Source organism: Corvus moneduloides, chromosome 21 (genome assembly GCF_009650955.1).
Source record: "Corvus moneduloides isolate bCorMon1 chromosome 21, bCorMon1.pri, whole genome shotgun sequence".
NCBI classification, from domain to species: Eukaryota; Metazoa; Chordata; class Aves; order Passeriformes; family Corvidae; genus Corvus; species Corvus moneduloides.
Genome location: NC_045496.1, coordinates 40,498 through 57,140, shown reverse-complemented (window position 1 = coordinate 57,140; position 16,643 = coordinate 40,498). Strand labels below are relative to the sequence as shown.

Below are 16,643 nucleotides of genomic sequence, written 5' to 3'. Positions count from 1 at the left end.
TAATTTAAAAGTTTCTTAGATGGTCCATGAAAACTGTTCTTGACCTCTTCTGGCATGTTCCTGTCCTATGAAAAGTGTTGTCTAACATACTGGTGGACACCAAGCTACATTGAGCCTGAAGAAAATGTCACTCTCCATGCCTGGCAGAATGTAGAGTGAATGGAAAATGAAAAACACATAAAAAGAGAAAGGGAAAAAAAGTTCAGCAAGGGATGAACTTGCTACCAAGGCTCCACTTTTCAAAATCATCATATGCAGAAACTTAGGTCAAGTGGCATCATGAATGCAACATGCTTATTCCCAGAATACTGTAATTCCACTAAAAGCCAAATGCAGACTAAAATGGTAATGCAAAAAACATCTACTAAAAAGAGGTATTTTCTTACCAACAGCATAAGGAACTTGATTCCAGCTGAAGTGGAAGTCATAAGCTGATGGCTGGACCAGCGGAGAACCTCCACTGAAAGGATATATCTTTCTGTATTGACAAATATCTGTAGCAAAACAGAAAAAAAAGCATCCATCACATTACACTGTAAGTGACCACCACCCATTTTATAGGCAGATTTTGCAGAAGGGTGGACATTGTACACATAATCAAACACTCATGTAAAAGTCCCTCTATAGCTACACAGATAAGCAAAATTTGCTTTCTCTGTCAACACAACATTGGAAAGATCAAAATAAAAGACCTACGTTTTAGTAAGTTGTCATATTTCACAAAGTAAGTATTACTGTTTCAACAGTTATCAGGTCCCTAACTTGTCTATAGATAGAGAAATAGGCAAGAAAAATTCAGGAAGCAGTGTCTGCAGAATTATATTTCTCCGCCCTTCAAGTAGCCATATGTTCATGTAATTTACATTTTTTGAAGACTGCTACGCACATGGGGTATTACAGACACCAAGACTGCACAAATCACATAACTTGCACATCCATAAAACAGCTAGTGTGACTAAAATACTTGAATTTCTAGTTTCTCCAGTATGTGTTTAAGTTCCAAAGAAAGTATTTTGACAAACTTTCTGTGAAACACTAAAATTATTTTTGAATACAGACCTAGACTTCAATGAAAGAAGATCTACATATGCAGATTGAGCTATTGCCCTTTTTGGCCTTCCCTAAACACTTACAGTTATAACACAACAGTAGACCAGCTTCACCATCTTCATATACATCAATAGCTGCAACAAAATTAACCTGCAACGATAATGGAAAAGATTAACAAACAGGCACAGAATAGTTATTACAACAGTTATTACAACCGGGTTGTGACTAACAAGCAATACAATCAGTTGGGGAAGTGCACAACCATAGGTAAAAGAAAAAAAAAAGATAAATAAATAAAAATAGCCTCTTTTGTGATGTAATTTTCAGGATGTTCTCAAGATGCAAATCAACTTCTTTTGTATTTGTTTCTGTGCAGTACTGAACATTCATAATCACACCCCAGTGTAAAGCAATGAAAACATATAAATTATTTAGCAATATTTAGAAAAATTAAGAATTTTGGGAAATAGGATGATTTCAGAAAGCTGTGAATCAACATGGTATGTTACAGATAACAATTATTTTCAAAAAGCGATCTTCAAATGCACATCATGACTTCAAAAAGATCAGATACACCAATTACTGGTTCCAAACCACTAACATTTACAGAGGTCAACAGGGATGTACCTAAGGACTATTGAACAGTCTGAATTTACAAACTGAGAAGCAATGCTGGTTAAACTGCAGTAGTTTTTACATAGATTAGGCTACATAAATTCTCTTAATTCAACTTTGGTTTTGTCTTTTACATTTAGATTAAAAAGAAACCAAAACAGCCACAAAAAGTAGGATATCTTTTCCAGAAATGATCCCTTATTAGTGAAATACATAAGGTTACATTAGACAAATGCTTCCCAAATCAGGGGAGAGGGCTTAGAGATTGATGCTATGAATGGCAGTTCTTTGACTTTCCTTGATTTAAGATTACTGTGCAGGTCAAGAACTGTTAAGCAAACCTGAAAGTTTACACATCCATACCAAATGCATTTTGACCCATATTTGGTAGTGACTAAAAGCCATCGCTGCGCTGTCGTCCAGAGAAGTAAGCTGGTAACCCGTTTCAACATGGTGAAAAATCACTAGCTCAGGTCATATTAATTGTCTGCTTTATTTGTGTTCCTAAAGGAAATAAGGATTCCTGTGTGGAAAAGAAATGGGAGTGGTGGATGGCGATGGTGACGTACTTCTCCAGCCCCATTCTTTACTCGTAGTTGCTCCTCATCCAGATTAAGATTGATTCCCAGCACTGTGGAGAAGTTTACGCTTGATCAACCATGCCAGGAGCACCTCTTCATCACCAGATCCAAATAAAAATACAGACGATTTAAAAAGAAAGTGACTTACCAAGAACCATCAAATGAAAAGAGTAGTCCCTTATCTCATTAGCAAGAACAACAAAAGAGTAACTGTGCAAAATCTTCCCTTTTTTTTTTTTCCCGGTCTACAGCTACGGGTCCACATCCCTATTTAGAAACTAAATTGTCTGATTTTCTGAGGTTCTGGAGATCATGATCTTTTCTGGAGCAGCAAATACTGGAACGTTTTTCTGAAAATCAAGATATTTGCCTAAATCCCAACCCTATGTCCTAGACAGAAAGATTCAGTTCTTAGTTGACTGGACAGCAGTTTCTTAAATAGAATATAAGCTATATGTAAATATTTTAGCTGTAGTACATGCAAATAGGCAAATCTGAATAAGATACTGGTGGCCAACCACTGAAGTTATTCTGATGCAATTTTTTAAACAAAAAACCACTGATATCACAAAAATAAAGCAAAAAGCAAGCTATTGGCTAAGAAAGAAGAAAAACGAATTTTTGACAACAACAACATTCCAGAGCCTGAAACACAGGCTCTTTCCTAATGTGTCATATCTTGTAACTACCTCTCTTGGGAATTATCATCATGTATCCTAAAAGGAACAAATATCTCAGAGTGCCCTAAAGCAGTGGTTATAGAAGTAAAAAGTAACCCACATGAGCATCTCCATAAATTACACTCCTTGGAGGTCAGCACAGCATGCACTGAGTCTGCAAGAAATTACGTTCAGTGGGGGTCTGCAAGAAAAGTTTCAGTGATGAAAACTTACCCTGTTTGTTTCAACGTGATGCAATCTATAGGACTCCCCTGTGCTCTCATTGACTAAATCAAACTGATGCCGATATGCTACGCAGATCATGTTGTCACTGTCTCCAGTAGGTCCATCCACCAGCGTCATAACCACTGGAGGGTCAGAAAGGCATATTTCCTATAACATAAATAATAGAATTACTCTCTTTTTCAAGTTCCTACTGTGGGTGCTGCAGGTACTACATGATTTTAAAGCGATGTTCTCTAAGCACAGAAACAAAGAACAAGCAGAAACAATTTTTAAAAAATTGGAAAGATTTTTTTAGCATATATATGATTGGAACTCCACCGTATGACTTCTCACTTTTATTTGTCTGTAGGTTCAGGAAGATGATAATGCACACTGCATCTTCCCCACACCCCCATACTAGCTCAGTGCTGCCCAGCGTATTAAGATAATTAGTAACTAGATTACACATACCCGGATGTACTGGAACTCCTCTACTGGAGACTCAGGAGATGACAGCAGAGAGGTGCTGGTTAAAAGTGTTGCCGTGAATTGTATTTCTTTGTGACAAGAAGCAGTTTGTTCCGAATAGCCACAACAATCCTCAGTTCACTTCCATGGTGAGTATTAATGGCGTATAAATGGCAGCCTGAGGAAATAATGTTCTAGACTCTAAGTGGTTGGGGTAGGGTCTGATTTTTTTGTTCTGTATTTGTATGATGATTAGTGCAACTGGGGTCTGATGGATGACTTGGCAACACAGAATTAAAAACTCCTCAATAGGATTACACCAACTTCTAGAAAAAGACAAAAGCCTATGACTCTTTTGAAATCTACTTTTACCCTTACTCCTAAGTACATGGATTGTCACTGTTCTACAAGTTCCAGCTTTTCAAAGCAGTTTGCTTCTGAAGACCAGGAAACACTTATGTCTACAAAAATAGTGGGCAACATCCAGACTAATCTAAGCACTACTATTTAATGGGGATTTGCCAGTGTTCCTCCGACTTAAAGCGTGCTTTATTTCAGTCTAACATCCCCACAAAATTCTTCTCATACCTTTCAACCCTGAAATCTTATTTTTCTCTAAAGCTTTTCATCAGCAGCAATTGCCAAATAACATGGTATTTTTACAATATTCAAAAATGTCATGCTGGACTATACTAGAGTAGTTTTCAAATACAAGCTTAACATAGTTTGAATTGACTGTCCAGAGAAAAAACTAAAGGTGAACACCTACACCTGCCTAAAGAGAGCTAATAGGCTCCTGGCAACTACCAGCATCATACCACAGCGGACGTTTTTAACATAGGATAACAATATCACCTTTTGTTCTCTCCAGTTTATTTTCTCTGCAGTCGTATTTGCTTCTTATCACTTTTTTTGTCTCTATATCTTTTTGGACAGCACTGAGTCTGAAGACAAGGATACGAGATTCTTTCCCTGACGTATGGAGAGAACCAGGAAAAAACAAGTTAAAAAAAGAAAGCGGCAGTTTGAAATTAATACTTCCAACGAGAAGTAGCAGCTAACAAACAGAGCAAAGATAAACAAGCATAATACCTCTCTGGGAACAGAAGACTTACAACCTCTCTAGGATTTACAATTCTAGTAGCCAACCCCTTCAGTACAATAGCTGAGTTTCCCATTAGGTGGTGCTGCACCAAAGAATGATCTGAGCACTTCGAAAAAGGGAAATGCACAATATTTTGCAAATATATTGAATCTTGCAAAATAACAAAAATGTAATAGATATAAACTACAGGGCAAGAATAGAAGGGTTAACTTTAAGAGCTGAAACTATCCAGGTGAGCCACTGATAACTGCATCCTTAACAGAGTTTGAACCCTTCAAGATACAGATTGGTTTTGCTTATCAGTTCTTCAAAGATTGGCAAGTTAGGTCCAAGGACTAGTCCAGCTGCCAAAAGTATACAGTTATCTACTTCCATGACTAATCTGTTTTCCACGAAGATAGATACGAGTGGAATCTAAAATCCCTAAATTAAAACAAATAATTCAATGATGCACTACTATTTGCGGTTGGAAAATAAGCAACTTGAGAGTAATTTCTAAGAAATGAAGTTTCTTAAAACGCAAGCACGGCAAGTTCACAGAACTATAGAATAAACTGAGTTGGAAGGGGGATCAACGAGCCCAACTGCTGGCCCTGCACAGCACCATCCCCAGGAGTCACACCATGTGCCTGAGAGCATTGTCCAAATGCTTCTTGAACTCGGGCAGGCTTGGTGCTGTGACCACTCTTCTGAGTAGCCCGTTCCAATGCCCAACCATCCTCTCGTTGAAGAGCCTTTTTCTAATACCTAACTTAAACTTCCCCTGACACAACATTGGGCCATTCCCTCAGGTCTTGTCACTGGTCACCACAGAGAAGAGATCATCTTTCCTCACAAGGAAGTTGCAGACTGCAGTGAGGTCTCGCCTTAGTCATGTCTTCTCTGGGCTGAACAGCCAAAGTGTCCTCAGCTGCTCATCATATGGCCTCCCCGCTCAAGGCCATAAAAAATGTTTACGCTAAATTTATTACCATTTTGTCCTAGATACTGCCTCCAGTTAATAAGGTGCTCCTCCAGTGATAACTGTAGTGTTCCGTCTTTGTATCTGAGCTACTATTTCGGCTAGCTATTTTACAAGTATTCTTGGTGATGCAGATAATTCTGAAACACTACAACTGTGTACCCACAGCAAAACTCAAGACTTTTTTCTGGCTAATTTGAATGCACATACTCTTCAAATCAAGAAATATATGTAAACAGGCAGACATAGGGGAGAGAAAGTATTCCTGCCTAAATTAAGTGCTGTTATTTTTAGAGGTTATGCCAAACTTCAAAAGACCTTTTATGCTTCCATCATACATGATACATTTACATCTGTGAAGATGTGGTGTGTGGGCAGCAAAGAGTAACATGTATGGTAACTCCTTTCCTGGGCAGGCATTTCACTATGAGGGCAGAACAGTGACCACTGCCTTCAGTGAAATTGGTCTGACAGGCTTTTAAAGAGGAATTGGGGTTTAAATCCCATAAACCACGAGATGTGCACCCCTCAGGTTGACAATAAGCTTGCCTTTCAGAGACGAAAAATCTTCACCTTCCTTTGGTGTTTGAAATAGATCTGACTGCCTATAAAATTGACTATCATAAGAACTTTTACGGGTTTTTTTAACCTCCTACAGACTGGGTTCTTCCAAGCAAAGCAGTTCTTCCTCATCCCACCCCCATCCTTGTATAAAGGCGTTTCATAAAATGAAGATGGAACAAAAAAATACATGTTTGGAGGACAAAACAGATCAATTTCTTTGCCTTACCTTAAACCAGCAGAAGTCCCAAACAACCCTACCACAGAGTTAGATTTAACTCTCTTCATTAGAACTGAGGCCACTGCTACCGAAGCAATTTGTGCTCCTGTCATTGACAGCTGTGTTGTATTGGTTCTGACACCTTTTGGAATGCTGACCTAAATAAACTCTTGCTGATAGTTAAGTTCAAAAAGTTAGCCTTGAAGCATATAACTCTTTACCCTAAAACCCCACAAAGTCTTTGAATCCAGTTTACAAGTCCAGTATGAGCATAATTTGAACTTGTTTTTGCTGTTGAAGTGTAGTCTGAAAACGAAACACAAGTATTTTTCTTCCATCACTGGTCTCAATTTCAACATCATGCAGATACAAAACAGGGGGCCAGAATTCTAGCAAGTATGGAAGAACTTCTACTTAAATGCTTCAGAAAGCATCCATATCAAGAATTAAAAATCTCCACAGTTTTTTACATGCGTAAGACCTTATCAGACTATGTTTGAATCGTCATGAACATGAATGTCAGCAGTACCTTGTTCTGTTACCTCAAGAAGGCCGCTTGCATCTCCCACCTCAGGTTTAACCAAGCAGTACAATGTTTTGACAATTAAATGCAATCATCTTCTCTAGAAATCTCACAAACTACGTTTCAATGTAACTACACTTTCCAGATCTTGAGAAATGTCACCCATCCTCCAGGTGTCTTGAGAGAACTGCAAATGGCTCTCACGTAGCTTGAGCTAGTTTTTTAAGATCCCAGGGTGAATTTCATCAGATGCAACCAAACTGGGCAACTCCCAGTCATACAGAAGGCATCACGTTTTACCCAAAGCTTGGGAAAACAGAACTTCAGCAAATACTGAGGAAACAGACATAATGTGGTAAAAAGTAATAAATCAACCATGTTTATAATTCTTTTCTGACACATAAAGATCCTGATCTTGCTTTGTGTATGTTCCCTTTATGAAACAATCACAGACTACTGGGCAAAACTACCTCACTAAAAAAGTGCACATTTTATGCACGTTTAGTCCTTCCAAGTGAGACTGACAGTGAAATACTGACAGTTTAAACAACGTTAAAGCTATTTTATACCAGAAGCTTCAAGGAAATACATTCTATAGCTCTAAGACATGGTGACAATTAACAGAATATATACAATAAAACATATTCTTTCAAATAGTGACAGCGTAATTAATTACCCCCTCATTTCTGTACATCTGAATGAACATGTAATTCGGTAAAAAAACACTTGCAAAGAATGCCGAGTTCCAACAGTGGCCAAGGACAATGTGACCACTTTCAAGCTTGCCTTGAACAAAGCACGAATGAGCATTTAGGTATTTTCACCTCTAGCCTCTCCCCAGCCTTCTAGAAAGTAACAGCAGTTGCTGTATGTGCTCCCTTATTCTAAATAAAGCATCTAATATACTTACTGCTGATAGACACAATTGTCACGAGACAGACATACCAAGCAACAGCCAGATTCATGCAAGAACCCAAGAACAGGGACCTCTCCTACCTTTGTCTGTTCGGGCAATCAAAAGATCCAGAGCTTCCAACACATTCATCTGCTTTATTTGGAGAGTTTTATCAAATACTTGCACTGACGGTTGACCATCTAAAAAAGACACACATATGTATTCAAAATCCTGCTAAAACTTGCTAGACGCTGGTTTTGAACCATTTCTTACTTGTAATAAAAGTCTTGGGTTTTTTCTTACAAAAACAAAGAAATTAAAAAAAAAGAACTGCACAAAGCTCCTACATGCGCCACAGCATCATAGTCAATACTTCCTCATGGGAAGATTTTATTATTGTCATGAATCAGATTATGCAACTGAAATCTAAAAGTGACATTCCTTTGGCAAGTTCGAGAATTATGACCAAAAACTAACTTCATTCCCTCAGTCCCGCTGGCCTTACGTAGCACACAGGAGATAATAAGGGGTCAAAGCAGCAATATCATTGCTAAGGGAAGAAGTAGGAGTTCATTGTCACATAAGCCCTTGGCTTCATGCTCACTATCATCAAGGGCTAAGAAAACCAGACAAGCCATTTAGACACTTCTTGAACCTGGATGCGATCTCCTACGGCTTTTCAGATGGTCAAGAAAACAACATCTGAAATAAGAAAACATTCAGAAATCTGCATTAACACTGGCTCCCCAATACGGCTCGATTCTACGGCAGAAAGGATTTTTGCAACTAGGTTACATAAATGCAATAAAATGACTTGAATTAGTAACTGTCCCCCTACATAAAGGCCTACTAACACCTGAACAGAGCTTAAGAACATACATTTTCAAGAAATGGTCAGATACATAAAAATCGACACAAAAACACTAGATCATTTACTAACCATCTATTAACAAGATGCCAGCATCTGTAGAAACCAGCAAGGACTGGCCCCAAGAATCTGCACAGACAACCTCATGAGGAAAATTACTGCAGAAAGACTGAGATTCCCAAGGCTATGAAGTAACATAAGGGATACATATTAAGTACACTAAAAAATACAGATCATACAGACACAGAATGTGATGGACAATGGCAATAACATGTAAATGCTTTTGGCAGGATACATTTCCAAACAGTATATTGTTTGATTTTGAAATATCAAAATTGAACCAATTTTCTTGCAGAGGAATCTCTGCATCAGTTCTGGTTTGGAGACTCATAAGTGTAAGACACATACCTGAAATGCTAGAATTAAAACACATGCAACTGAAACTCAGTGCAACCCTCACTCAATACTTATTTTCATTCAAAAAACCCAAACCTATATACTTAAAACGTATGTACCAGTATGCATATGCAGTTTGCTTACATTTTATAATTCAGTTTGTGATGTTTAGTGACTAGCACATGGTACAGTTAAAACTGCCTTTCTGCCAAATTGTTCTTCCATCCTGTGTTCTCTGTACTTACCTCCCAGAGCCTGCCCCTCCTCTCCCAATTTATATATTAGTTGGAATCTCTGAAATTCCAGAAGCACTTCTGAAGCTTCTGTATATAAAACACATGCAGAAGAGTGCAGTTGGCATACTTCACTCCCTAATGACTTCAAACAAAATCCAGTATTACAGGAAATGGAAACACAACTGAATTTTGTTTTAAACGTGCTGGAATTAAAATAAAAGATGATTGCATATGGAAGATGTCACTTTCATTGAATTTTCTCAGGTATAAACATGTTCACACTTGCTTTAATTTGAGAAGTGCTTCTGCCCCCAGGCTCATCCTTTATCAATCTAATAGTGACTGCAGAATCACTTTGACACTGTACTTTTCATCTTTTCTGCCACAGCATCTAATTACAGAAATAAATCAATAGATACCATACTAGATAATACTTAATGTTTCATAACAGACAGTTTCACTCACCTCCTTTTTACAAAAGCTTGTGGTTGCCAAGTTAGCTGTGGTATCCCCTTTCACAGTAGTTTTCAATTTCAATGCCTAATACAAACAGATGTTTTATTTAAACTGAGTTTTTGTCAGCAATACCCAAGCTAATGACTATATAAAAAGGACAATTTAGGACTAGAAAGTAATTCCAGTTTGGAATTCCTATGCCATTTTAAGTAATGAAAAAAGAAGCAGAATTCTGTATCCTGAACAACGTCTGCATAAACCACTAGATGGTTACTAGGTACCTTCTCAGCCAAAATACACATTGGCTGTTTCTTGTTGAGTTTTTGTTTTGTTTTGTTTGCTTGCTTTCTAAATGGCAACTCAAAATCAGAAAAGAAGAGTCAAACATAATAACAGAGAAAAACTTCCACTTCAAACTACAGAAGCTAACCATCTACACAGTTTACCCTATAATCTAGGTGGAGAGAGGATCCTCTTGTCAATTATACAAACCGACCTTTTATTTGCAAAACTTCCTAACAAACACTAAGTCAAACTATATCTATGTCTATCTATATATATTGCCAGGCGTCCCAAGGACAGATGGTCACAGGATCACAAATTCTTCAGTTAGCACTAACTAGAAGCAAGGTGATTTTGAAAGGGCTAAAAACTCCAGGGAAATACCATATACACACAGTTTCATTGCCTTACACAGTAAGTCTGTTTAGTGCAGCCTATATACCTTCATTGCTAACTTTCACAGCAGTATTCCTGTAAGACTGTGACACGTGGAATTGTCACAGCATTCCTTAATGCACAGTTTAGAACCAGCCTAAACCAATTTTACTGTCCCCTGGAGTTTGCCTACCATCAAGTATGGCTCTCTGTGAAGCAGCAGCGAACACTTGCACGCATCATTTGCACGTTTGCATTAAGCACGGCTGTCAGCTTACACAGATGCACATAACACTCCATTGTATGAACACTTTAATTTCATCCCACCAGTGAGGAGGTATCACCTTGACAATAAATAAATGATTTAAATATACTGCTGAATCAGTCTCAGTGAATTTTGTCTACCGTCTAAAAAGTCAACAGGCTATAACTAAAGGGGGAATACATTCCCAGCTTCGCAAGAATGATTATGAGTTACTTGGAAGGTATCTTGAAATATGTTCAAGCCTACAGTTTGTACCTTAGAGGAAAGATCTTTTAGGGGAGGGAAATATTTAAATGTTGAAAGAACCTCCAAGAAAAACACGAAGAGGTATCATGAATTTTTAACCCACGTAATAGGTTTCCCTTTGACGAAGACCACATTGAGGATGGAAGTCTTGTTTAAGAAACAGGTCCCAACCAGATTTGTTCCATGAACGTCTTATCAGCATTTAATTTCGGGGAGGTGGGAGCGGTGTAAGCCTATAGGTTTCCATACTTTCAATAACCATGCTTTTGTTGCTTTTCTTTACCTTCTGTAAAGTAAACGTAGGAATAAATCATTGGTTACTTTTGTCTGAATATTACACATTCAGCTTTCTTTTTTTTCCAGTGCCACCTAAAGTGACTAGTTATTTCAAGGTGACTGAGGAAAGAGGTCTTTGCAGCTCTGCCAATCCAAGCTTTTATAGTCCTGAGATTTTTTTTGAACCAGCTCTCATCTGCCTAGCTCCATTTTCTGCCTTTAACCAGATCTAGAACTTCTCAGACTCTTCTAATTGTTAACTCATTATGATTTAAAAAAAAAAAAAAAAAGGAAGAGAAGACAAGAGAATTGGGTTTTCTTGGTAGTGGGTTTTTGGGGGTTTTCTTTGGTTGGCTAATTTTGTTCGGCTGGTTGGGTTTGGTTTTGTTTTGTGGGGGTTTTTTGGGGTTGGTTTTTTTTTTGGGTGGTGGTGGTGGTTGGGTTTTGAATTTTTGTTTATCTGGGGGTTTTTTGTTTGGCTTGTTATTTTGGCTTTGTTTTTGCCCTGCTAACTCCTGCTGAGTTAAATCAGCTCAGAAAAGAAGTATTCTTAGGATAAGCTGCAGAACCATGAGACCAGTCTGGATCAAGAAGAAACAAGTGAGAAAGGACAGGGGAACTGAAGAGCATAGGCACTGTTGGCTTTTTTTTTTTGCTACAATGAACTGTCAGATGAAAACAGACTAATCTAAATCATCAGGAAGTTGTACTTAGTACAGACTCGAAAAGTTAATAAGCCCATAGGAGATTGCAGTCGGCATTTGGTATGTTCCAAGATGTGTGGCATACACTAACAGAGAGACTGTTGAAATTTCTTCCTGACTAAAGCAGTCCAAGTATCTTCTAAGAAATTCAATCTTAAAAAAACATACGGAGGAAATCCATGAAAGATTATGCTTTTCCAAAGCACGGAAAAAGACAGAGTACTCTTCTGCTTGGAGAAAGCATCTGCTGCATGAAGCAGGGAAAGACCTTTCACGTTTGATCCTAAGGTATGATTTTTCCAACCTTCATTTAACTCACGTATGATACAAGTATTTGTACTTGTATAACTCAGGCATTATAGAAAATACTTCCATTCATATTTTATTTGAATGCAACTTAAAATAATGCAATACTACAAAACTATTTCTGCTCACAGAAAACTGCATTAAATCCCAACATAACTGCAAGCTAATCAAAGTCTAACAAAAGGAGTTACACAGTCTTTGTAAACATAGCTGTATACCTTCTAAACCGATCCTACCTGACCAAGCCGAACAAACTCTGCTTGTCGAGCTTCCTCTTTCTTCCGTGTTGATTTTGGGGACTCTGGTAATACATCACTGAAGGATCTTCTATTGAGCACGTTCTAAAGAAGAAAATGTTTCTTTCTAACCGCGTAGCTTCTCAGAGAAGAGAAACTGCAACTCTTCCAATCGTGGAGTGATTTACCTTACAACTTGTCACAGTTTACCACTGTCATGTTCTGTATAATCATACTACGTGAATATATGACATGAATATATGAAAAGTTTAAGCCGATCTATATAGATAAAAGAAATAAACAGTGGTGGAGAAAACAGCACCTTGTTAGTTTTAGAAATACTGAACTTGTTTTTATTAGTTAGGAATCACCTTAAGAGTAAGTCTTCTCCATCTAAAATAAAGTTACCTCGTAGCTACCCAGGGGTAAAAATCATCCAAATGTACACATAATGGAACAAAGGCAGTTTTTATGGTGACAAGATTAATGCCCGTATTTGCAGTATCTAAATTCCCTACTCCCTTGCTGCAGGTAAGCCTACACGAAGTATGACGTTGTTTTGCTTCTCCTCACACCTGGTGAAGAGTCCTGTCCAGAAAGGACCATCTGCCAGCTTTCACATAACTGTAAAGTAAGTTATACGATAATCGGCATTTAGCTTAGTCATATGCCATTCAGTGCACATTAGGATTACAGTCTTTTAAAATAACAGAACGTTTAAACTACTAGTTAGAACAGGACAGCACATGTGAGGGATGCAGAAACTTCTGACTTACATTTACCTTGTGTAGGTCAGGCATCATGTCTTGGTATAAAGAGCGGATCAGCATGTCTAGAGTGCGTTGACGTTTCTGAGAAAATGTTGGTGTTTCCAAGGTGGCTTTTTCACCATTTATTACTACAAGATTATGGGAAAAAGATATATTACATAAATGAACTTTGGCAATCTCCACTGACTGTAGTTTACCTCTGTACCAGAACACCTGCTCTGCCCTTATTAATTTAGAATTGCCTCCTTTTTTTGCCCCCCTCTTTTTTTTTTTAGAAGTGAGCAACTCTTCCTTAAGTTAAGAGAGAAAAATTAGTAATAGAAGAATTCCACAAGGCATCAGAATAAATACCTAACTAATAAAAAGATTAAAGACAAACTGCTGATCAATTTAAGCACTAAACAGTTTAAATGGGTAAAATGAGCTATCTGTCGAGCTCCTGTCAGGAAATTGTCTAATTGTAATCATCATGATCAATTCTCAAAGATTTCGTTCTCGCTGATCTAGAAGGGCAAATACAGGTCAATGAAAACTGCAACTGAATCATTACAGAATTAAAAAGTGCTGCATAGGTGTCCTTCAGCGCCTTTAAGAATACAGTCAGAAAAGCTGCTATTTTCAGGTTTTCAGAGCTACTAAATTAACACCTTCTATTACTAAATAATGAACAGCATTATAAATTCTTTCGTATCTCCGAGTCCTTTAAGAAAATGCAAAGCTAAATATGGCTGCACATTCCGCAAATGGGCAAGTCAGCTTCTGTCTAGTAGCCCAAGAAGAAATTTTTTTTTTGTTAATCTGACTGTAACAGTTTGATGGAACTGACATCCCACCTATGCTACAGATTTGAAAAAAAAAACCTCTATACAGATCAGCCGAATACACAAGAAAACACATATACATTTTAAGCATCACGAATTTTAATTTATTAAAGGACTGTTTCTAGCAAAAGAAAAACTGACTTACATTTCACCAACACAAAATCCCTGAATTCCTGGTGATTTGTAAACACAGGTGGGGACGGAAGGGGAGGTCCAAAGAGAGGAACACTTTCTTCTGAAAATATTTTCAGCCTGTTGAAAGTACAAATCTTTATCTACATTGGAAGTCACGTTCAAACCCTACCTTTTTTATAGACACTATTCAGAACCAAAGGGGAAAAAGAAAGGGAAGTGTTATCTGGGTATGTCTTATGTAAGAACTTCCAAGGGTCTAACAAAAAAAGATTCACTCGACAGAGCAAAATTATGCTTCTTTTACACAAACTAACACTGGGACATGATTAGAACAGAACTTTGCAGTTCTACTCACAGACCAACAGTTTTAGCGGTGCTAGCAAAATACAGTCCTGTTCAAAAAAGCTCTAAAAGAACAGTTCTTCACCTAAAAAATATGTTCACCTTACAGATTTCCACCTTACCTATGCATTCACCACACAGATGAAATATTTGATTCTTTCAGAATAACACTGGCTTATGACATATGAAGCTGTATCTTGGAAACAGCAAATTCAATTTTCAAATTTTCAGTGAGGAAGAAAGATTCAGAATTGCTTCCATAACAGCCGGACCCTGCTGAGCTCTTTTGATCCGTAAGGAATCCAGCATAGCAATAATGAATGGTAGGTACAAAACCCACGCATATTTGTTCATTGGGGCATAGCTTCTTTATGGTAAGTAATCGTTCTTGGCTATTTCAAGTAATAGTTTGCTGACAAAAGTCTTCCAAGTGGCACATGCAGATGACACAGGGCACAGCAACCCATATCTGCTATTATAGAAACCAGTCAGAATTTGCTTTCTCAAAAATCCAGCAGTGACTGACTGATATTGAGTCTTTTTTCCTGAAAGCTTAGAAACTGCATACAATCTGAAACGCAGTATTACATTTGCATGAATATTGATCGTTCTAATATTTGTTTCACATATTTGAGACACAATTTCATAGATGCCCTATGTCTACTTCATTACATCTAGGTAAAAAAAGCAATCATTTATAACTACAAAAGGTGTGAAATGTTCCTTGACTAGATCAGAATAAATTATGACAGGGAAAACCATAACAAAACTGACCAAAAAAAAAGCTTCTTGAGGGACGTAAAATATAAAGGCACTCTAAGCAGAAATTCAGAGTCAGACCTCATAGTGGCATTGCATTTGAAACAAGGAAAATTTGCCTCAAAAGCCTAGAGCATCCTCTGTCTCTTCTGACTGAAATTTTGGCCACTTGGAAGACTGTCTTCACACACACACACGCACACAAAAGTAACAGAAAGAATGAGTTCTATTCAGGCCTACGATGAAAGGACAGAATGAAACATAATTAGGCCAAGCTGAAATATAATGTTCTAAGGCTGTCATATAGTATGTGATATGTGCTACGGCAAGATGTGTCAAAACTGGCAGAATGAAGCAACTAAAATAAGATGGACCAATCTAGTAAACGCAGCCAGTTACCTAAAGCAAGAGAGACAAATTTATCTTATTTACTGCACCTCATTTCCTTCCCCACATAAACAGCAATATAAAAAGCATTTTACCACGGCTAACCCATCTACTGACTATTAGCTTACGATCAGGACAACGATCCCTTCTTAAAGAGTAATGAGGGACATATGCCCAAGTTTCTGTCCCAAAGCAGTAAGAAAAAGAAAGAAGTGACTGCATTTTCACTGCACATTGGAATCATGAACACGTTTTGTGCTTCTCACAAACCTGGGAATGCTGAAAAGCAGAAGCTATGAGGACAATCAATTTAAACAAATTTGCAAGAGTAAGCTCACAAGATCTTGGAGCAAAATAAAACTATTCCTTTGCTTAACTGCATTACAGACATTTTTCAAAAGAAACCTTAGCTATAAATAGGAGGCGAGGGAAAAAAACCCACACACAAACTGAAGTATCATTCTTCTCTGGAGTTAGATTTAATGGCATGCTGGAGAAACATAGCAGTATGTAAAATTCCGGTAGGTTTTAAGTACGTGACGTTCAACTATACAAGTACTCCATTAAAATCCCTACAAACGACCTAGTTTGCTCAGCTACAGCCAAACTGAGATCTGTAAGGACTTGTAGTCCATGGCTATCCCAACATAACGTGCATTAATTAACTTTCGTCATCCACGTAAGTTTACTACGTCATTGATCTCACCAGGTCTGAAAGTTCCAAGCACATCTTTTATCATTTTGTTGTATTTTATCTAAAAACCAGTTCTGGGTTTCCCCCTTAGCTTATGCCTGTTCCAGAATTTAATTTTTCTGATGGTTAGAAACATGCTACTTATAGCCAGTTCAGTGACATCTGCATCCAGGTCCATATTGCTCTTCAGTTTCTAAAGCTCATTTGGCAGATTCCTGGCATACAG

General features: G+C 37.7%; 1 protein-coding gene across 1 annotated transcript in view; it reads right to left on the bottom strand.

Moving 5' to 3' along the window:
• The window catches only part of GARNL3 (GTPase activating Rap/RanGAP domain like 3), a 33,478-nt gene that overhangs the window by 3,114 nt on the left and 13,721 nt on the right, over window positions 1-16,643 (bottom strand). Inside the window, 12 exon segments of the mRNA XM_032130908.1 lie at window positions 387-494; window positions 1,134-1,200; window positions 3,140-3,298; window positions 3,602-3,673; window positions 3,676-3,776; window positions 4,454-4,570; window positions 7,965-8,063; window positions 8,804-8,915; window positions 9,829-9,903; window positions 12,510-12,614; window positions 13,292-13,407; window positions 14,246-14,352. Of these exon segments, the coding sequence (XP_031986799.1) occupies window positions 387-494; window positions 1,134-1,200; window positions 3,140-3,298; window positions 3,602-3,673; window positions 3,676-3,776; window positions 4,454-4,570; window positions 7,965-8,063; window positions 8,804-8,915; window positions 9,829-9,903; window positions 12,510-12,614; window positions 13,292-13,407; window positions 14,246-14,352 (1,238 nt within the window).